Raw genomic sequence first — 21628 nt, forward strand, 5'->3', positions numbered from 1 at the left:
CTGTGCTCTCGGGGGTGTGTTCTCACATCCTGCAGAGAGGGGCCCCTCCCCGGCCACCCTGCTCGGTGCACTGGCTGCCCTCTGAGTCACCGACACTCTGCAAGCCAGAGGCCTCCGGAAGCCGGCCCAGGCAGCAGGCCCGCACAGCACCCAGCCACCCAGACACCTTACCAGCAAGACCTCAGTGTTTATGAGAAAAATGTGCCATGCTGCATTCCAAACTGTCCCCAGCTCTCGGGATGAGTAAACATGGCAGTTCTGAGGCTCTGGTTTCGAGTGAGAAACTGAGGTGCTAACTGGGAGGGGGGACAGGTAATTGGCAGATGGGGGTGGCAGGTCAGCTTGCAGCCAAGAAAGTGGCAAGGAGGTGGGGAGCACTTGCTCTGAGCTAATGTCTAGGGACACACATTTGTCCTACTCTGGCTAAGCACCACAAGACAGGCCATGACCCCCAGCCCAGCTTTCTGGGGCCTTGATCCAGCACCCTTCCCCGAGCCCGCCCCCCACTGTGAGCCTTCAGGATGCAGAACTCCAAATCCACACGTGACGTGATGCCACTGCTGGGCCAAGAGAGCAGGGCCTGCGGGCAGGAGGCAGAGAGCTGCTCCTCGAGGCCTGACAGGCGACGCCACCTGGAAAGACAGGAGGCAGGCAGCCAAGTTCAGCTCCGCAGCTCCTAAAGGACATGTGTGTTCAGGCTGACGAAGCCAACAGTTCTGTGAGCACATGCCAGTGTCCACAGAAGCTTAGCGTCAGATGGACCAAGGCAAACCCAGAGGGTAGACTAGTACAGGCACAGCCCATGGTTGCCATGGCGACAGATCCTGGGTTTGGGGAAGGGGTGGTGAGGCTCGGGCTACAAGGATCCTACATCACTGGGTTGTAGTAGCCCCACAAGGGCAGGACCCTCATCTCTCATTCATGGCACATAGCCAACACCCAGGACAGAGTCCAGCCCATAGTAGGTGCTCAGTAAAACTATCAAGGAGGGCTGGCTGAGTGAATGAATCAGGTGCAGTGAGATTAAGCCACATACCCAGGTGAGACAGCTACCAAGCGGTTGGGACCTGATTCAAACCTATACGGTCGGGCTCCAGCTCCTGGAAAGTGGGGATTCTGTTGCAATCACAGTCTGGCAAGCAACGCCTGCTTCTTCGCATGCACCTCTGAACCAAGACAGGTCCTTGGGAGACCGAACTTTCATCAGGGTTACGCAGTAGAAATCACCCACGGACCATGTGAGCTAACACACATGTTCACTCTAGTTAAGCCAGGGGATGAGACTTAAGAAGCAAAGAGTGGCTTGTCCCCTTGGGGCCACAAGCCAAGCCCGGGGCACACCCCTAAAAGGTGAGATGGTGCCGGTGCCTCCCGAGACTTGGAGGCAGGATGGGAAAGTAGCATATCCTCAGGAAACCGGAGACGCTTCGAGATGGGAGGGGCTGCCTTTCCATCGAAAGCCCGCCATCCTCCCAGCCCTAAGCATATGTCCACAGAGGCCACCAAGCTTCAAGGGGGTACATGGGCTGCAGGGCCACTTTGAGCTCTTCAGGTGCATCCCAGCCCATGCAACAGAGTCGGTGGCCAGGAACGACAGCAGCCCCTGTGAGAGGTGACTCTACCTTCATTTCAGTTATGAAAAGTGACCTTGAGCAGGTTTTAGAACCCCCTCTCCCCCAAACTCAGTAGTGTACAATGTCCATTTTTTCCCCATTTGAGCTAGTGACTCAGCGATCTAAAGCTGAGGGGCCTGAGAGCTGACCCTAACATATGCACAGAAGGGCAGAAAGCTGGGACCATCTGAGACACTTCTGGGGACCACAAGCTGGGGACTGAGCCGGCCAGAAACCAAGAATCTCTGCAAAGTGACTGTAATGAGGCATTGCTGAGGGGGACAGGAAAACTTGTCTATGGGACGAAGCCAAGAGACCGGAAAGCGGCCCACACCTCTGTGGGAATGATATTCCCAATACCCGTGGGAAAAGGACAGACTTCTCCAGAGAAGACCCTGGACCACCAAGTGAGCTGTATGGAAAACAAGGAAGTCAGAACCACCTCAAACTGGACACAAAAAACCCAACCCCGCATGGATGACAACCCTCAGTGTGAAAGGTGAGACTGGAATGTATTTAGAAGACCATATAGGAGACACTCTTTCCGGCATCAGGGCAGAACAAGATTTCCTAAACCGGTACTTCAGACTTGAGGACATCAGATATCCGCGAGGGCTTGTAGAAGTGTCCGTGGCAAAAACTAAAAGCATTTCCCTTCAGATCAGGAGTACGGGAAGGGGGTCTGCTCCCACCACTCTTCTGCAACACAGTACTGGAAGTCCTAGCCTCAGCAATCAGACAAGAAGAAATAAAGTGGGGGAAAAAGTGTGGATGGCAGGCCCCACCCCTGCCGTTTCTGCCTCAAGAGGTACCATTTCACACACGCGCTACGCAACAACTACTTAAAAACCTCAGAGCCCCTGTGCGGGAGGAGGAGAGCAATGCAGTGACTTCTGTGCTGCTGACGGGAGTGTCAACAGGTAAAACCACTCTGGGAGACAATTTGGTACTGTCTGCTAAGGAGCAGGCGTGTGCGCCCAGTGACCATGCAATTCCACCTGCAGGTACAACCCTGCAGAAACTCCCTGTGTGCGCACACTGGGACCAGAGAAAGAACATTCTAGAAAGCACCGTAATAGCAAAGGGGAAAGACCTGGAAACAAACTGCACCTGTCAATTTACCTGGCTGGTCACAGGTGCCGATAAATCACGCTGGTGGCTGGTGCGTCCTAAGCACTTGCTCTGTGCCAGGCCCTGTCCCAGGCACTCTGTGTGCGTTAATCGTTCCATGTTCACAAGGCCCCGTGGCAGGTGTTACTATTTTTATTCCCATTTTGCAGTTCGGTAAACCAAGGTTGAGGGTGCCGAAGGGACTTGCTCAGAGCCACGCAGCCTGCAGGTGGCTGAGCCTGGATTTAAAAGCAGGCGGTGATTCCAGGGTGCAGACTTAAAACCCTTGCCTGTCTCTCCTGCCCTGCTAATAAACTCTGGTTTAATGGTAAAGACAGAAGCTTTTTGTTCAGGCCTGAAATGATCAGAGTTAACCACTGAAGTTCAAGGAGAGCCTGATTAGGCCACATTATTAAATATTTCTCCTGCCCATACCAGCTGCTGGCTGTTCCTTGGTGTGGATGCGCACACACACCAACACATGTGGCCGTATTGCAAACCACAATGCAAGTGACTCAATCAATGCTTTGACTTGTTTTCTGCCTGGCACATAGTAGGCACTCAGCAAATGTGTCAAGTGGAACTAACAGCAGTGCAAAAAATTTAGGCCAGGATGCCAAACGGCGTGACCACATCCCATCCCAGTTCTGCCTGAGAGACCCACTGGCAGGAATGACCCCCTCTTGGAAATTTAAAACACCCACGGGAGGGGCTCCAATCTTACCAGTCACTCACATTTCAGCTAGATTATCTTAAAAGTTTGCTTGCCTTCCTGGCCCTCTGCCGACACCAGCCACATGGAGGGGACTCTGAGCGCCTAAGAGCTCCCAGAGAACAGCAGGTGCCCAGGCCTGTCATCTGGAGCATGACTTTAGGAAACTCTTTCCAGGGTAGGCCTAGCCACAGTCAGGCGCCAAGAGACCATCTTGGGCTGAGCCCCTGAACCCGAGCTCTGGCATCAAACAGCTGGGGGACTGGATCGGGGAGGGGCCCGTGACCAAAGGGGTGGCAGCTGTGCAAGAGGCAGAAGCCCATCCCCAGAACTTTCTCCCTCACCCACCATAACAGGAAGTCAGCCTGGGTGAGTGGGTAGCCCCTTCCCTGAAAGGGGTCAGGGGTAGGCAGGAGAAGGGAGTGCCAGTTCCTGGGCTGAGGCCTGAACTTCTCAGAAGCCTGGCAGCTTGGAAAACACAGGGCTGGTTTCTGTTTTCCACCCCCCAGAAACGCCTGGACCACAGCAGGATGGAGGCCCTGCTGGCCAGGAGGGAGCCCTGGCAAGGCCTGGGATGCAGACACTGTGCTGTTTACAGAGGGAAGCCATCCCGGTTGTATGCCCATTCCTGGGAGTCCCTAGCCACCTCCCGCTCTGCACCAGCTGGGCGCACGGGGACGCTATCTTCAGGAAGAACAGGGAGCTGAAAGGCAGCAGCAGAATAGGGGACACGTGTACCAGCTGCACCGGTCTCTTGGCACGAAAAGGGGGAGCGAGCTTGCAGGTCTCCCTGCAAAGGGAGTGCTTCTGCGCGCCCAGAGCAAGCCCATGCCAAGCACAACAGAATACCAGAGGAGTGGGAGGGGAAACAGAATGAAGCACCGAGCTGCGAGCGAGCTGATGCTGCCCGGCCGTGCAAGCAGCCTGCTCCTGGGGTTGCACAATCGTTTCCATGGCACTTGGTTTTGCTGTCACAACAACCCCTGGACGGCCCGGGCCTGGGGCAGTGCTGCAGGCTGGAGGCGAGAGACTCATTTTCTAGTGGGCCCAGCGGCCAGCACACACTGGAGGCCTGCCCCAGCCTGGTCTTCGGCCACTGCCTCTGTCCCGTCCGAGGTCTGGAGAGCATGGCATCGAGAGGGAGGCCAGGGACCAGCTGGCGCCTCCCTGTGCAGTTCAGACGGGGATGCGCGTCCCTCAGTGCGACCCCACGAAGTCTCTGCGGGACATTCAAGGTGCCCAGCAATTTTACTTGTGGAAACTCCAGGCCGGGTCATGCCAAGCAACTAAAATGCTCCCATTGCTCTTAGTAAATATGATATAAGTCTTGCTGTAACAGCTGAAGGGGACTGGCTGATATGAATCACTTACCACTTCAAGTTTGCAGCTCTCTTCCTGGAGTTAGAAGTTTATCCCTCTCCCCGCACCCCCACACCCACACCCTGTGTCTTTCAAGCTTTTTTTCGAGCCTTCTGACAAGCTCATGGCCCTAGGTTCCAAAGCTGTCTGTGGAGGCCTGAATTCTAGGACCAGGACACAGACTGTCTCCCAGTTTTTATATGTGATCAAACCTTACTAGCAGGTGCTACAGGGTGTTTTGTTTTGTTTAATTTGCATCCCTGTACTCCCATGCATGTGTGGTATCTTTCCTCGAAAAAAAAGAAAGAAAAAGAAAACGCATGAAGAACATTCATAAATTTACTCACTGGCTGTGTGACCTTGGGTCAGTTACTTAACCTCTCTGAGCTACAGAGTCCTCATCTATAAAATGGAAATAATAGTACATGTCTCACGGGGCTGTTGTAAGGATGACATGAACTAAAATAGCAGTCTTAGAGGAGTGCCACCTGAGTATTAGCTGCTATGATTATTGTTAAAAATAAGTACTTATTATTGATGTGGTGTGATGATGAATAGTTTTAAACCATTTAAGCCCCAGGCAGTATATGATCTCCATTTCTTTCCTGGATAGTCATTCAGCTCCACAAATACGTTCTGAGCATCTCAGGGGCAGGGAGCTTGGCCTGGCTTTGAGCAAAGGGGACATCAGCAGGTGCTGTCAAGGGCCTGCTATGTGCAAAGTCAGCCCAGGGGCACTGGTGGCACAGACAAGTCAGAGACGTTAGTCCTCGTCCCCCAGAAAGCTGGGTTTGAAGCAGGGGAGGAAAAAATACATAGAAACACCTGAAAAGCACATGTGAGAAAGAGCCACCTCAAGAAACCACATGTTCAGGACTCAGAGGAAGAGAAAAACCCTCCGGCTGCAAACAGAAGGGAGTTGGTCGGAGCCTCGAAACACTGGTCTGATTTCCAAGGGCCCGAGAGGGAGAGGATGGCATTCTGGGTGGAGGTGAAGGTGTGGGCAGAGGCTCAGAGGCAAGGAAGTCTCAGCACAGTCCTGTGTCCCACTCCTTTCAAAGCTAAAGGGGTGGGAAAAAAGGACGATTACATCCAAACAGAGGGAGACACACCCCTAAGCAGAACTGAAGCTTTCTAAATCCCCGTTTTTTAACACTGGTATCTACGGTCAATTCCAGGACCTGGAATGTGTCCTCTTTCTAAATAAATAAATAAATTTTAAGTCATACTTGCATGTGTCAGAGAAGCAAAGAAAATCCAAAAAGTGTAAAAACACCAACACGAAGAGGTCTCCTTCCACTCCTGTCCCCAACTGCTCAGGATTCCCCTGTGTGGTTCTAATTAACAGACATTTAGGTGACTCCTGGGCATCTGCTAGTACAAACAGGACTGCAATCAACACCCCTCACCCAGCAGGGTGTCTGGGTGGCCCGGCCAGGGTCCCTGAGGGCGAGGCACATTGTAGTGCCTGAGCAGAGGGCCCAAGCCTGGAACTGGGAAGAAGATGTTGAAAGAGGTTGTCACAGCCCAAACGCAGAGACTGAGACATTTCCACCGCCCTGGGCAGATGAAGATGCCGCCGAGGAAGGCGGTAAAGCTGACAGGCACTCGCTACGGAGCGCTCACTATGTGGCTGACTCCCTTAGCTGTACAGAGAGGGGTGATGGGACCAGAGCAGGGCTGGGGCGGGGGGAGGGGGGGGGGGCTGGGTGTCCCCAGCAGCACCAGCTGAATGTGAGATTCCTGAGCAGTCAGGCTGAGGGTCTGGGGTGAAAGCCCATGATCTGGAGTCTCATCAGACAGGGAGTGAAAAGACCCAAGAGAAGTACAGTACAGTATTTCCTCACTTATCGGGGGCATTACGTTCTAGACCACCCCACCCCCACGACAGGTGAAAATCCACGAAGTAGGAACCTTACATGTATTTTAGTATTTATATATACTTTAAAGCATTATAAACCCTTCCCACACACTTATAAACCGTTCCCAGGCCCTTATTAACCTTTCCCACTCCCTTATTAACCTTTTCCACATTTTTATAAAACACTATTTATATTCTTAAACATATTCTACACTCTTAAACCTACATAACTTTAACAACATACATATACAGTACCACAAAATCCCGCGATAGAGCAAAAAATCCGCGATAAATCATTAAATATAATATTTTTAAAATCCTGCAATACAGTGAGGCCGCGATAAGTGAACCGCGATATAGAGAGGGACATAGTCACGTATTGTGGTTCACTTACCGCGGCCTCACTGTATCGTGGGATTTTTTTAAATGTTATATTTAATTATTTACTCTGTTCTGCTTCCGAACTGACTCAAGATCACTTTCTCACACGCGTGCCTCTGACGGCTCAGCCGGCCACAGGCCTCCAGCCTTGTGACCGGAGACAAAGGGCCCCCTCTCAGCCTGATTTCATGGGTGCGATGCTGAGATGCTGGGCTCTGCCTCCCCAAGGTGCCCATTATGTTATAATTAGTTCCTGTCAAACACAGCCAGCAAGCTGCAACCTTCCACCTGCTGGCAGCTTCCCTCCCCTCCCCGAATCGAATGTAAACCTCATGCTGGGGCCTGTGAGACATTTTGTGGTCCGGCCTGCCCTCAAAATCCCCCTTCCTCTTGGTGACACCAGGCTTCCTTCTGTCCCTGCACACAGGCTTCTTCCCAGCTCTGGCTCTTTGCACAACCTGTTCCTCCTGCCTGGAATTCCCTCCCCCAGCTCCTCCTTCAGGTCTCAGATCCGGGTCCCTTCCTTGGGGAAGCTGTCCCTGACTGTCCCCTCTGAAGTTACTCCCTCTCCTACCATCACCTTGTCTATTTTATCCAGAGCCCTGAGCCCCATCTGAAATTCTTAGTATTTATTGACCAACTTCTAATTAATAGCTTTCTCCCCTAGAGAGTTTCGTCAGGGGAGCAGCCTCACCCACTGCATTCACTGCTGCATCCTAGCACCTGGCACAAAGCCTAGCACACAGTAGGTGTGCATGCATGAATGGGCACCGGGTGATCAGAAGCAAACCAGGAAGGCAGATTATCTAAAAAGGATGTTTCCTGGCAGCCCCCTAAGGCAGCCGGCCCCCAAGGCCATGCTAAAGGAGGCTGTGTCCACCTGGCCAGACCTCCCCAGGACTTGTGGGGTAGCTCACCCAAGGCCACGGGCCAGAAAGGGGCAACGCGAGGCTCCAAGTCCAGCTTCCTTTGACAACTACACATGAACATCTTCTGGCCCCAAAGCCACTGCCCTAGGCTCTCACCGGGGAATGCAGTGCGCACAGCGTGAAACCAGTTTCTGATAGTGTCACACACCAGAGAGCACTGAGGAGCCTCCAGTCTACAAATAACAGCCTTTCTCTAGAGTGGACACCTGCCCTATTCTCCCCAAATCACATAGTTGGGTCAGCACTTGATATTATAAAGCTGTTGATTTCACCAGAATCAGGCACTAAGTCCTTCAGGATAGCAGTTCTTAACAGGTAACAATTCTTCCCCCCGCCCCAGGGGACATTTGGCAATATCTGGAGAACTTTTTGGTTGTCACAGCTGAGATGGGGGTGGTGGGTGCTACTGGCATCTCATGGGTAGGAGCCAGGGGTGCTGCTAAACATGCTATAGTGCACAGGACAGCCCCCACCGCAGAGAATTCTCCGGCCCCAACTGTCGGTAGTGCCGAGGTTGAGAAACCCTGTTTCAGGCAAAGAGGTAATAAAATGTTTGGGGTTCCTGAACTGACCCTGAATTTGAGGAGAATCAGCAATAACTGGCCATTGAAGGCCTTTCAGGTTTTCTTCGTGGTGCTGTTCCCATCTGACATTATAATACATTTATTTAGCTGTTTGTTTGGTAAGCTAGGAGGTAACTCCATGAAGGCAGGGACCTCCCCTGTTTTATGTAGCATGTGTCCCCAGGGCCTAAAAATTATACTTGGCACATGGGATAGATATTTGTGGACCTGATAAAGAAACTCATAAGAATATTAAAGATACAAAATAGCCCACCTCCTTTTGGAGCTGTTTTCCAATTTTATGATCATGCTTCCTTTGTGGAGACCCAAATCCACTCTCCCTGGCTTCCATGAGAACAGGTTTTAACTCTGCACATGGCTGGGTAATGTAAATATATAAACTACATTTCCCAGCCTCCTCTGCAGCTCAGTGTGACCACATGACAAGATTCTGGCCAATGAGGTCTCAGATGAAGAGATGTGTGTGATTTCTGGGTTATACCCTTATGGGGAAAGGGCATACATACCCTCCTTCCCCCCATTTTCTCCTCCCATCCAGCAGCCATTCTGAACAGTGCAGATGAAGGCACCCCCCGCCCCCCCAAGAATGGCAGCATAAGACTGAAGACACCTACTCTTGGCACCTCGGGGCCAGTTCACCAGCCCTGACTGCTTGTGCTTGTACTGTTACATGAGAAAGAAATCCCCAGTCTTATTTAAGATACTGTCCCTTTGGGTTTCAGTTAGGGCCGCACACCCTACATCCTAATCAATCCATAACCTCCCCCTGCCCTGCAAACTCCAACTATTCCTTCACACTTAAAGACTCCTTGAGGCGACAAGTATGCATGTAGAATTATTCCTTCCTCGAAGCCTCAGAATATCTGAGTGCATTGCTACACCAGGGAAAGAGGAAGTCATAGTATCTCGATCTATCCAACTATAAGGACAAAAGGAACTACCAAAAAAGAAGTCCATTAAAATCTTAAAACATCAATTATGCTTAAATCTATGAATTCATAATAGTACCCACCCCCCACCCCCCAAAGAAAAACCCTAACTGAGCACCATTGGAGGATGTTCATGAACTGACCCATTATTTTAAAAACTGGTAACTGAAGGGAAAGAGTCAAGCATTCATCCTGCTTTTCCTATATGAATTCTGCCATTGTTGATGAAGGGAAGTCTCTCTTTACAGAAGTTTTCCAGCCGGCAGGAGAGGAAGGGAAGACAGAATGAGAAGAGAACGCCACCATTTTGCAATTACGGCACCACTGAATGAGTGGAGCAGGGCAATAACTGTCAACAGACGTCGCCCGGAGAGAGGTGACCTGACATCACGTGCTACGTGACAGGAGGATACGCCCCGTCTGTGAGGCGGTCTTGCCAGAAGCAATTGCACGCCAGTCATTTAAGCGTCTAGAACAGCAATTTTCCACCTTTTTCATCCCATAGCACACATAAACTACTTAAATTCTGTGGCACACCGAAAAATATATTTATTGCCAATACGACAAATAATAGGTGTAATTTTGGTTCCTTCACATTGGGCAGCTATTGCTGTGTTGGCTGTTTGTCATTTTTGTATTCAGTGCCCCGGACTGAATTGTCAGGTAGTGCAGGTTTTAAAAATTCTCACGGCACACTGGTCGAAAGTTGCTGCTTTAGAATCAACTGCCAAATTACAGGAAATACAGAGGACAGAGGAACGGGGTAAACCTCGCCGTGGGGGAATAAGCGGTAAAAGCCAGAGTGTGAGAAATTCTACAGGGCAAACAACCTGGTTTCTTCAAATAATGGTGATAAAACAAAAGAAAGACACGACTATTTAAAGGGAGCACTTCCAGACTCAAAGAGACTCAGCAACCGAGGCATCCACTTGCAACGGGCGGGCCTCGTCTGGATCCTGATTCAAACTATAAAATAATAAAAATAACACAAAGAAGAAAAAGACTTAATTTTATGTATGAGACAATCATACATGGAAGTTTAAACTGGATATTTCATGGGACAGCCAGTTCCATGGAGAGTTTACACACTGATTATTTCTTGATATTAATTTTCATTGTTTCATGCAGGCTAATGGTATTATGAGTATTTTCAGAATCCCCTTATTCAGAGATACAGCCTAATTCTTTTACACATGAAATGACATGGTTTTGATATCTAAGACCTTTGAGGTCTAGGATTTGTATCGAAATACGGCTATGGAATGGAGGTGACAAATGACAGAGGTACAGACAAAATGAGATTAGCTGGGAGGTGATAACAGCTGGTGCGCAGGTACACTGTGCTACTCTCTATAGGTTCAAAATATTTCATAATAAAAGGTTTTCAAAAATCTTACTCCTGGCCACAAGGAAGGAGCAAGAAGAAAGGTAGAAGGGGTCAACACCTCCAAAGCTCCCACTGTGTGCCTGGGGCTGCGTTAGTCAGTCACAGATATGAGGGACACAGAAGAGAGGTCACACAGGCAAATGCCTAACCGACCACCGTCTCCAGGAGACCGGAGGGAGCTGGGGGACAAGGCCAAGGACGTGCTTCTGTCTAAAGGAGCCTTGACTTTGGCTCCCGGTAGCCACTATGTAGAACGTGGGGCCTGGGGCAGCCAGATCCTCAGCTTTTCCAAGGAAAGCCGGAAATCTGTATTTTTATGTGCAATCTCCTGGTTTTTAAACACTGGCATCTAATCCAAATATTTTTTTAAATTACTGTGTGGGCCAAACAAAATATCTGCAGGCAGGGCGCAGCCCATGAAACGCCCGCGGGCCACCCCTGTTCCAAGTCCTGAAGCAGACCACAACTCAGTCCATCTGTAAGAAGCAGAGAGGGTGCATTAATCAACTTGGGGTCGGTTCTTTTTCAGTCATCCAATAAACTGAGAACTGAAAAGGCACCATCAGCTTCCAGAAATCTATAAGAACCGGCTGCTGAACATTTTGAACGAGGCCTCCCCATCGTTGGCTGATGCAGCAGACCCTCCACTTGGTCCAGGGTCTTGGAAACTAACCACCAGGGAGTGGTCTTTCAACATGCCCAGGATGGTGGAACTAACAGGCTTCAGATGAAACCCATTTGTTGGTGTGCAGAATGCCCGGGACTAAAGTCCAAACCGCCTACAACAGACAACCCCGTCATAAAATCAAGTTGGGGTGTTGTGCATGCATTGGAAAATGAGCGGGGAGCCCCCCACTTTGCTTGCCTTGAGGCAGATGTCATCCTGAAACCTGAAGGGCTCCTCCTTCAACTTCAGGCCTCACTTTGCCTCTGGCTTCACCCAGAGAAAGACGCTTGCCATCCTGGATGGGCAAAACAGGCCGCAGCCCAACCTTTATAAACACAGTCTCAGCTTAACCAGATTCTCGCGTCAGTACCAAATTAAAGAGGTGTCAAGAATGCAGGGAGGGGAGCCGAAGAAATGGTTTCATCATTCCCAAGAACAAAGCTCCTCTTTTTTTTTTTTTTTTTTTTCTGAAAAGGTAGAAAGTAGAAGAAAACCCGTGCTAAAATAAAGTTAAATAGATCCAGGGTGAGAAGAGAGTCCAAAACGATTCTGTGTCAGCGGACACAAAATGCACCTAATTCTCAGCTCTGCAGAATAGGGCAAAACCAGAACGATTTAATAGAAGAAGGCTGTTTATTCTGGAAAAATAAAGCTTCGTTATTTATCCAAGATGGGTTTATTGATGACAGAGAAGGGAAGGAGCACGGAGAAACACTTAGTATTGAAGTGAGGCCTAACCACCGTCCTCCCTCTCCTTCACGGACTCCAATAACTAAAGCGTTTTGATTTCAAATGCTACGTTCCTCACGAGGAAAAAAAAAACGTTACCGCTAGAGCTGAGGAAGTTATGTATGCTTTAACATCACTTTGGATCCATTCTTTTTTTTTTAGGCCTCTGATAAATGCAAGGCACAAAACTTCTGGATTCTCTTGGGTCAAGGTCTCGGATGAGTGAGGACCCATCACAACGACCGACCTGCACCCCCTTGCATGTCACCCGGAACGAGCAGCGCCCCCCAGCTCGCGCTGGCTCACTACGGGAGAAAGTCAATGGCAGCACGTCTGTGCTCTGGGCTCTTATGAATGAAAGTTCAGAAGGGCCTTTAAGGAAGTTGTGGATGCTGACCTACCCATAAATCTTGCTTCTTGGGTCCCCTTATTCCTCCAGAAGGACAGGCACTTGTTGCCACACGAGAATAACCTCATTCGGAGGTGGGAATTCCATGCAGCACAAAGGACTCAGAATCGTTGAAAGCACAGGTTTGGACGAATGAGTCTGGGGCCACCGGATGACACCAATGATGTCTCCCTTTGTCCTCTTTGCTGGGCTCGGTCTGTTCTTCGTGGGTCAGATGCTGCTCTGGAATGAGGGCTGGGTGGACAGCAAGTCTGAGAATGCACTTTCTTGTGGTTTGGTGGCTTCTGACCTCAAGATGCAACAGCACATTCCTTTGGAAACATCTGCTTCGCAGAATTTAGAGAGATGGCTGAGCCTCCGTGGGTCTGGAGCGCGCCAGCAACGCTTGAGGTTAAAGGAGAGCTACGTGACCCAGCTGGGAACTGAGGTTCTTCAAAAGAGAGACAAAGTAAAACGCCCCTGGAGCCAGGTACCTGCCTGATGTGCACTCTCCTGGGAGAGGGACAAGGACCTGTGACGAGGCCAGTCACAGACTTGCTGCAGGCACTGAGTGGCCCCAATGACAGATCCTGACCTGCTGAACAAAGCCACGCTGGCCACAGGATGCTCCCTCCTTCTCGGGCCCTTTCCCCTTTCCTGTGCCTTGGAGGGTGCGTCTTCTGTCCTTTCTTCCCTGGCCTGTATCTCACGCCCCGGCACATCCAGCTTCGGGTCAAGAAGCTTTTCAAAGGACACCCTTGGCCCCTCTGCCCACAGCACAGCCAGCAACATGGTCCACTGGTCCACGGTCTGCCAGGTGAGCACAGCAGGGACGCACTCGCTGGACTTCCCAGCTGTCCCTGGGCCAAGCGCATCATCTCCCTCATGCAGGTCAACATCCCAAAGGGCTGGAAGCATGGGAGGGGTGGGTGGGCCTGTGCTCTGGGGCCTTGCCCTGCAAGTGCACCCACGTGGAAGACTTGCAGCATGAAGGTAAGCGGTCCCCATCTCCAAAGACAAGGACAGCCCATTTTTTAATTCTCCTATAAAAACGTTTTAAAATTTTTTGAACCACATCCTATAAGATGTCAATTAAACTCATAAACCAATAAATAAATATAGGAGCTAACGCTTGTCGAGGATCACTTTGCCGAGGCTGTTCTGAGCAGATGAGGTGCAATCACTCATTTCACGTGACCCACAGCCCATGGGGAGGCGTTAGAATCATCTCCACTGTCCAGATGGGGAAACGGGGGGCGCAGCAAGGCCAGTAACCTGCCCAAGGTCACAGATGCGTGGGGGAGATGACACTGAGCGCTCGTGTCTTAGGGACACATGGTGAGTAAATACTGCGGAGAAAAAAAAGAGCACCCATCAGGCCAGGCCACTACACGGCGCGTGTCTCATGCAGAGGGCTGACCCCAAGGCAGCAGCCAGCTCCATGGAAATCCCACGTGGTGTGATCCGCTCTTCCCAATGCACCAGGGGTGATTCCAAAGATGGAGAGAAACTCTCGGCAGTCAGCTGCCCTCCCCGGGCGAGCTCGGTGGTGGTCATTGTAACCTGCTGGGTTCTTTCACTGGTGGGAAGATACAGGCCTTGGGGAAGGACAGCAGGACCCTTCTGGCCCCCAGGTGAAGAGGACCAGTGGGTCGGTTACAGCCCGAAACCCAGTCCCCAGTCCCGGCCCGGCCCAGACCAGCTCCTGCCCCGGGGCTCTTTGCTGCTTGTTTTTCACCATTTTCTTCTCAAATGCAGAAGCCCCCAGCCTTTCCGCGGCCAAAGCCAAGGGGAAGCCTGGAGAAGGCACCACAAGAAACTCGAAGGGAAGCCGTGCTAGTACGGGCGTCATGGTCATTGTCAATGGAGCAAGTATTCACTGTGGCCCATCTTTGAGGAGCCTTATACCCTTGGCTGGCAACTCCAAGTCCAGATCTTCATGGCTCTTTGGCAGTTTGAGTATCTGAGCGGGAGGTACAGTTGTCATGGCCCAGAGTTCAGGTCGGCGGCCCAAACAGGGGTCAGAGCAGCTCACACCCAAACAGCCTGCTGCTCCTGGGGTCTACTGCCCGGATCCCCGGGAACTAGGCACATTCTTCAGTCGTGAGAGCAGGTCCCAAGGTCAGAAGATCTACAATGAGCTACACTTAGAACTGTCTCCCACGCACTGCTGTGGGCGTGAGTGCAGGCACGCTTACGCCTGACCTTCCACGCGAGCCCCAAGAGAAGAGCGCTCGGTGCTCACAGAAGTTTTATTCATAACACTGGAAACAACGCAGATGTCCATCAGCAGGAACATGGCTTTAGATATCATCCCCCAGCGCCTCTCTCACTGGCCCGGGCCCACACGGCACAAACAACCCCCGCCCCCCTTTGATAAAGGTGCCCTGGCGGTGAAAGGCATGGCTGCCCTTCATTCTAGGCAAACAGAAGTGGCAAGAACTACTGGTGAGCAGATCACGTTTTGGCAATTCCGGTTACACATGAAGGGGCCACACGCGTGAAAGGGTGCAGTGCCCTTGGTAAAATGCGCCGCCCCTCCATCACACTCCTGCTGCAAGGCTCGCCTGCGTCGTATCTGGCTTGGTCTGACATGAAGTAAGCCCCTTCTTTTCCAACTCTTGCCTCCCTGTAATTCATTTTCCAAACGCAGCCAGAGTGATCTTTTCAAAGGCTAAGTCAAATCACATGCTGCTGCAGCCCGAAATCCGCCAATGCTAGGCCGCTCCTCAGACCTCTTAGCCACCGCCCTTGCTGTTCCCTCTCCCTAAAACACCCTTCCCTCACATCGTCCCTGAGCCCACTTCCTCAGACCGGCCTCGCTGTGCACTTGGTCTGAGGGGGCCAACGTCATCCTATCCAGCCACATGCCAGCTCCTAACGTAGTTGTCATTTCCCTCATGGCTTTTATAGTCACCTGAAATATGCTTAGTTATCACCTTACCTTACATGCTGATGTCTAGCCCTACAGAAAAAAAAATAATAATAAATCTACGGGAGTAAGGATTTCGCCTGACTTGTTCACCATTGTATCCCTGAGTCCCAGACAGTGCCAGGCACAGAGAAGGCCGTGGGGGAGGCGGGGGGAGTGGGGAGTGGGGCGCTAAGGACAGGAAGGGGTTGGAGGGGAGAGGAGTGGAGGGAGGAAGTGGGGAGGGAAGAATTCATTCACAGAATCATGTGACCACTGGGAACTGCTGGTGTTTCCCAGGGACAACCAGGGACTTCAGAAGAAGACATTACTTACAGAAGGGGAAAGGGAGCAGAGGAAAACGGGTGAGTGTGCACTTATTTCAGAACCAAGAAAAAGGGCCTGCCGCGGGGTGAGCGGAGGAGTAGCAGAGACAGGGCCTGAGGACGCATTCTGCCCTGGAACATCACTTACTCTGCTAGTTCCAAAAGAAGACTTTTTGAAAACGTCTCAAGCCCTTGGCGTGGAGAAAGTTGAAAGTTGCATTTCGGAGTTCCAAGAAAAAACAGAGCCCAGACAGACAGCGTCTGTGCGCAGGAATGCAGCTTGGGGAGAGGACAGAGAGAGGAAAAGCAGATGGAACACAATGCCGCCAGGTGGGACCGCAGACAAGACACCGAATGGTGAGCAAAGGGCCGGGAGCAGGTGACCGAACACCGGGGGAGTCCCCAGATCGCAGGCGAGCGGCGCAGTCCGCTGCTCGATACCTGTCTGCGTCTGGACCACGTCCCCTGGTCTGTGGAACTCTCCCTGGACCTCGGAACGCTCATCTCAGCTTTCGCGAAGTCCCCAAGAAAAGTCTACTTTGCTAAAATCCTAAGGCAAATAGAGGGTCCCTGAGAAACAGCCACAGGCTGGAGTTTGTGTAGCCAGATACGTATTTTGTGGGGGAGACCCCCTTTGGAGCCATCAAGGAAAGGGGCAGAGAAGGACCTGAAAACCTATGATGTCTCCTAGCCAGAGCAGAGAAATGACCCGGGAACTCCCAGTTCACCGGTCAGCAATAAACGCAAAGCAGCAAACTGAGCAGAGTGAGTCCCCACCCACAAAGCCAACGCGGCATCAGAACGTTCCATGGCCACAGGAAGACCCAGTAGAGGGATCCGAAATTCCAGCGCTAGGAGACCAGACTGCAGCCACCTCTTCCTGATGGCTACAGGGTGGTGCAGGTGGGGCCTTACCTTGGGGACAATCGGAGGGTCCTGTGTTGGGCAGAACCTTGGGGACAATGTTGGTCAAGCACTGGACATGCCACCAGCATCCACACTGCTGCCCTTCGGGGCCCCCAGGAATGCGAAGGCCAAGAACTGAGAAGCCTGCATATGGCACAGGGGGACGGGGCAGCTCGGGCGTCGTCAACCTGACACTTCCTCGTGTTCTTTGTCCCCCATGTTGGGGGGGGCTATCCCAGGCCTGCCCACGCCGGGCACAATACTGTGAACAGGGCCCCGGGAGCTGGGCACTCCCTTATCTGTCACCTGGGCTGTGCCACATCCCCTTATGGTAGAGATGTATAATGTCCAGGAAAGGCTCAGGGAAGGCCCACGGTATGTGAGTTTTTATAAAGCTTGGTTTAAATGAATTTTTTCAGCTTTTCCAAAGTACAGCATAAGGAATATAGTGGACGATATTGTAATGGCTATGTATGGTGCCTGGTGGGTACTGGAAATATTGGGGAGATTGCTTTGTAGTATCCCCTCACTTATTGCAGGTATTACGTTCCAGACCCCCTGCGAAGTAGGAACCTTACATGTATTCTACACTCTTAAACCTACGTAACTTTAACAACATACGTATACAGTACCGCAAGATCCCGCGATAGAGCGAAAAATCCGCGATAAATAATTAAATATAATATTTTTAAAAGTCCCGCGATACAGTGAGGCCGCGATCAGTGAACCATGATACAGCGAGGGACCACTGTATATGATTGTCTAGCCCCTGTGCTGTACACCTGAAACTAATACAGAATAATACTGAATGCCAACTGGAACTAAAAAATAAAATTTCATTTAAAAAAGAAAAGCCTCACATCAGACGATGCTTCCTCCAATCCCATGGAACTGTGCAGAATGCTCTTAAGAAAAGGCTCCATCAGGAGAAGCAATTCCACTTTGTCGCCACTCAGTTCTCCAAGACATGTTCAGGCCGGCACGTGTACTGACCCGCCCGGCATTCCTTCTCACCTGAGCCTGCCCGTGTTTAGAACAACACTCAGGAGGCCAGAGAAGGCCTCCGTTCTCAGCTGCTTCCTCTAAGACGTTGGCTCCTGTGTGAACCGGGAGCATCTCTGTGGGTCTGGGGCTGTGATGGACACGCCAAGGCGACTCCTGACCATGACAGGCCCACTGGGATATTCGTGGGTCACAAAGAGCCGGGGCACGGACTAACCCCTGCCCCTCCCCAAGGCGCTCACCGCTTGTCTTTACTGTGGGGTATGGGCAGGGTGGGAGGGGCTGGCACATTTCTCATCCTGGACGTGGAACCAACACTGGACACAGAGTGACCTGGGGAAAGTGACCGGCCCTGTTCAGGCACTCATTTATTTATAAAGCACCTCAGCCCTGACACGTGCCCCCAGGTGCACGTGGAGGGAGGTCTGGTTACAGCCACATTTCATGTATCCGCTCGCAACAGGCATTCTGTATCAAACGTTCCACGTCACGCTCTCCTTTAAAACAGGCACCCCAAATTTATCTCAGCCATTTTGGGTGTAATTTGTTCAAGAATGAATTGCACGTGGATCTGCCTTTCAAAACCAAGCCCCGTGACCCTAACTCAGGCTGTGTTTGATTATTCAGGATTAGACAGATCAATCATTAATGCAGCAAAACCTCGAGGTCAATCTTGTTAGCCACGTGGGGCGGTCTGACCCCACACATACAAAGTGGCCCTAGAGATCTTTGCTTGATGCATTTGGGGGAAGTTTCTGATCGTTTCACTAGCGAGAGGATGTGGAAACTTCTAGAAGTCAGAGTGCCCCCAGATAACACAACTCATCAAAACTTTTCATAGAGTAAAAGTCACTGATCTCTGAGTAAGCACCAGAAGAATTCCTGCCACTCCAGGACCTGATACCCAGTACCTGGTCTTTATCATAACTCCCGTGGCGATGCTGAAGCTTCCTGCCTTACTTCCTGCTCCTTGGCTGGGTTCTCCAGGGTAAAGTTTCCTAAATAACTGAGGTTACAGGATGCACCAGATGCTGCTGTCTCTAAAGTGTGAGGCTGGAGCTGTGGGTGGCAGCGGGCAGTATAGGTTTTCCTTCTCCATGAAGAAACCCAAACCTCCCGTTTTCCTGTGTCTGGATTCCCCAGGGGAAGGCAGCTGGCTGATCCCAGGTGAGTGTCACAGACCAGTGTCACCTGCCGAGCCGCTCCAACAAGACTACCCTGCAGTCGGGCCCCCCACTAACACACTCAGGCACCTACAGACTCACACAAAGCCACCTCCGCACTGGTCCCCGGCCTCACCACGCCATCAGCCGGGCTCCCCACAACGGAAGCCCACTGTTTCCCTCCCATCAATGCGCCGCTCTGTTCCGCAAGCATGCAGCGGCGAGATGCCTGCGGCCCGCCTGCAAGCCCCCATTCACGCTCCCCTCTCACAGAGCCACTCTTCAATGAACTTTCTCCTTCTCCTTTCTCTGCCCAGCCTCCCCCCACCCCCCCAATACACAAAAGAGGGTTATCAAGTGTTGTTTTTGTCTCTACAGGAATAAAAGGTTAGCTTTCCTTCCTTTCTGTTTTCCTAGCCTGGGTCTAAATTGGGCAAATGGAAAGCGAGTGGAAGCAGTTAAACTGACCCAGTTCATGACCCGGGGGACACTCCTGTGGCCAGAACATTTGCTCTTTCTCTTACGACGATTCTGGGGCGGGAGGGGGCGGGGGCATCATAACTCTTACCACCCACCCCGGAAGTCCTGCTGGGAAATGATTCATGCACAGAATGAATCATGATGCCTTAAGGGTCATCTTATTCAACCCCTTAAATCACAGAAGGGACACTGAGGCCCAAAGGGGTAAAGGAGATACGCAGGCCACATAGTGAACTGGGGGATGCTCGGGGCACCGTCCTTGGGCTCAATAAGAAACACGGGCATCTTACCGTCATCCAGGTAGGTCTGATCCAAGTTCTGCTCCTGTTTAATCGTCACTCCTGAAGGCAATACTTCCTTTTGGTCACTGACTGGGGGTCCGTTTTTGGCGGCTCTTTGGCTTGGGGCATTCTGCTGTTGAATGACTGTGGGGTAGGACCCCGGGCTAAGCCTCTGACCTTGACTGACGGGGGGCGGGGCGGGCCTGGCAGTGCCCGGTGCGAAATTCTCGCAGTACATGATGTGCTGGAACTCCTGGTGGCTCCCGCAGCGCAGCTGCTGGTTGGTGGGTGAGTAGTGGATCACCGGAGAGGCCTGCTGGGTGGCCGGAGAGGAGTGGAGCAGGGCCGCACCTTGGCCCTGGGAGCCGGCGTGCACCAGCACGGAGCGGTGGGCGTCCGCGAGGGACAGGGGCGTCGTCATGAGGGCCGGCTGCTGGTAGCCTAGCAGGCTGGGGCTCAGGCTCTTGCTCCGTTGGTACAAGACGGCCGCTGGGCTCTGCTGCTGGTAGTGGGCATCGGGGGACGACAGCCCTGAGCGGAACTGCTGGCAGGGAGCCATGGTGGCCACGAGGCAGGAGGGGGACTCGGCCACCCTGGGGTGCTGTGGGTAGTAAGGCTGGCTCCCCAGGCCCCCGTGGGCAGGACTGCAGATCAAGGTGGGGTCATATTCATCTGTGGGCTCCGTCTTGATGGCTGGGACTGCGAGAAAAGCACACGGGGTGCACCATTCTTAGTGAGCCACAAATGTGCACAGAATGTTAGCAGACGGAAGTTGGGAACTTGGCCTTGGGAGTCCAAACAGGCAGATCAAACAGTCAGCGCTGTCATTTGTTAGCCTTGGGCAAGAGGCCCCCTGTGCAACGGTCTTAGGGCAGAAACCTAACCCTGGGCCATGATTTTGAACTCCGTACAGGTCTTTCCCATAGTGGAGAGGTGGTCTGTGACTCGCAGGTCTGTCTCAGCCCTGGGACCTCGGTAGCCTTCTTCCGGGAGGCGAGCTCAGAGAAGAATGCTTGATTTAAAATCACGCCTCCGCCTCCACCCTCTGCCCTACCCGTTCCCATCCCCCACGCTGGCTTGTTCTTCATGAAACTTATCACCCCCTGAAATATCCTGCATACCAGACATGCTCATTTACCAGAACACACCCCCACTAGGATGTCAGCCCCTCAAAGGGAGGGGTTTTGCTTTTTTCTTTTTGTCTCTTTGTTCACGGCTGAGTCCTCAACACCTAAAACAGTGCCTGGAACTTAACTGACACTCAGAATATTTTATGGACAAGGATGGGGGGGAATGTCAGCCTCCTTAGTCCTATAGTGCTTCGGGGGAATGAGGCCTGCGGGCTTGGGCGTCAGTTTCCCCACCTGTGCCTTGGCACTAACGAGCACACGCCCCCTGTGGGGCTGTGGAGGGGATCAGAGGAGCTGCGCGTGGGAAGCACGAAGCACAGCGCCTGGCATACAGCGAGTTCGCGTTGCTGTTATCTTAGGAGTAGTATTACTGCTGCTGCTGCTACTGTCAGTGGTGCTATGGGTGCTGTCCTCTCTCCCCACCTAGGAGAGCCACCAGAATTTCTCCGTCTCCAACATCCAGTCCCAGGAACTGAGGAATCAGCTTTCCTTTCACTGAATTAAATGAATTGGTGACAAAACAGTAATCAAGTGGCCCATTCCCCGCCCCCCGCCCCCCGCCCGGGGTTGGGGGTTGAAAGAGGCAACGAAGTGAAGCATCTAAAGCAAAAATGCAGTTTTGACATCAGCCACAGAAATCACTTCTCAAGATGCCACTCAAAGGCCATCATCTCCATTGCCGGCCTAACTTGGGGGCAGAGTTCTCGCTCAGGCCACGCTCAGACAGCTACGTGCCCATGGGGCCTGGGGAGGCCTCGCCGCCACAAAGGAGGGGAGGTG

At 52.0% G+C, this 21628-nt stretch overlaps 1 protein-coding gene across 1 annotated transcript in view; it reads right to left on the reverse strand.

Moving 5' to 3' along the window:
• The window catches only part of NFATC2 (nuclear factor of activated T cells 2), a 124284-nt gene that overhangs the window by 12440 nt on the left and 90216 nt on the right, over nt 1-21628 (reverse strand). Inside the window, exon 9 of the mRNA XM_090285321.1 lies at nt 19728-20417. Coding sequence (XP_090141447.1) covers nt 19728-20417 — 690 coding nt within the window. The remainder of the gene's footprint in view (nt 1-19727; nt 20418-21628) is intronic.

The sequence above is a fragment of the Furipterus horrens genome, unplaced genomic scaffold (assembly GCF_987537825.1).
Source record: "Furipterus horrens unplaced genomic scaffold, mFurHor1.1.pri manual_scaffold_8, whole genome shotgun sequence".
In the NCBI taxonomy this organism is placed as follows: domain Eukaryota; kingdom Metazoa; phylum Chordata; class Mammalia; order Chiroptera; family Furipteridae; genus Furipterus; species Furipterus horrens.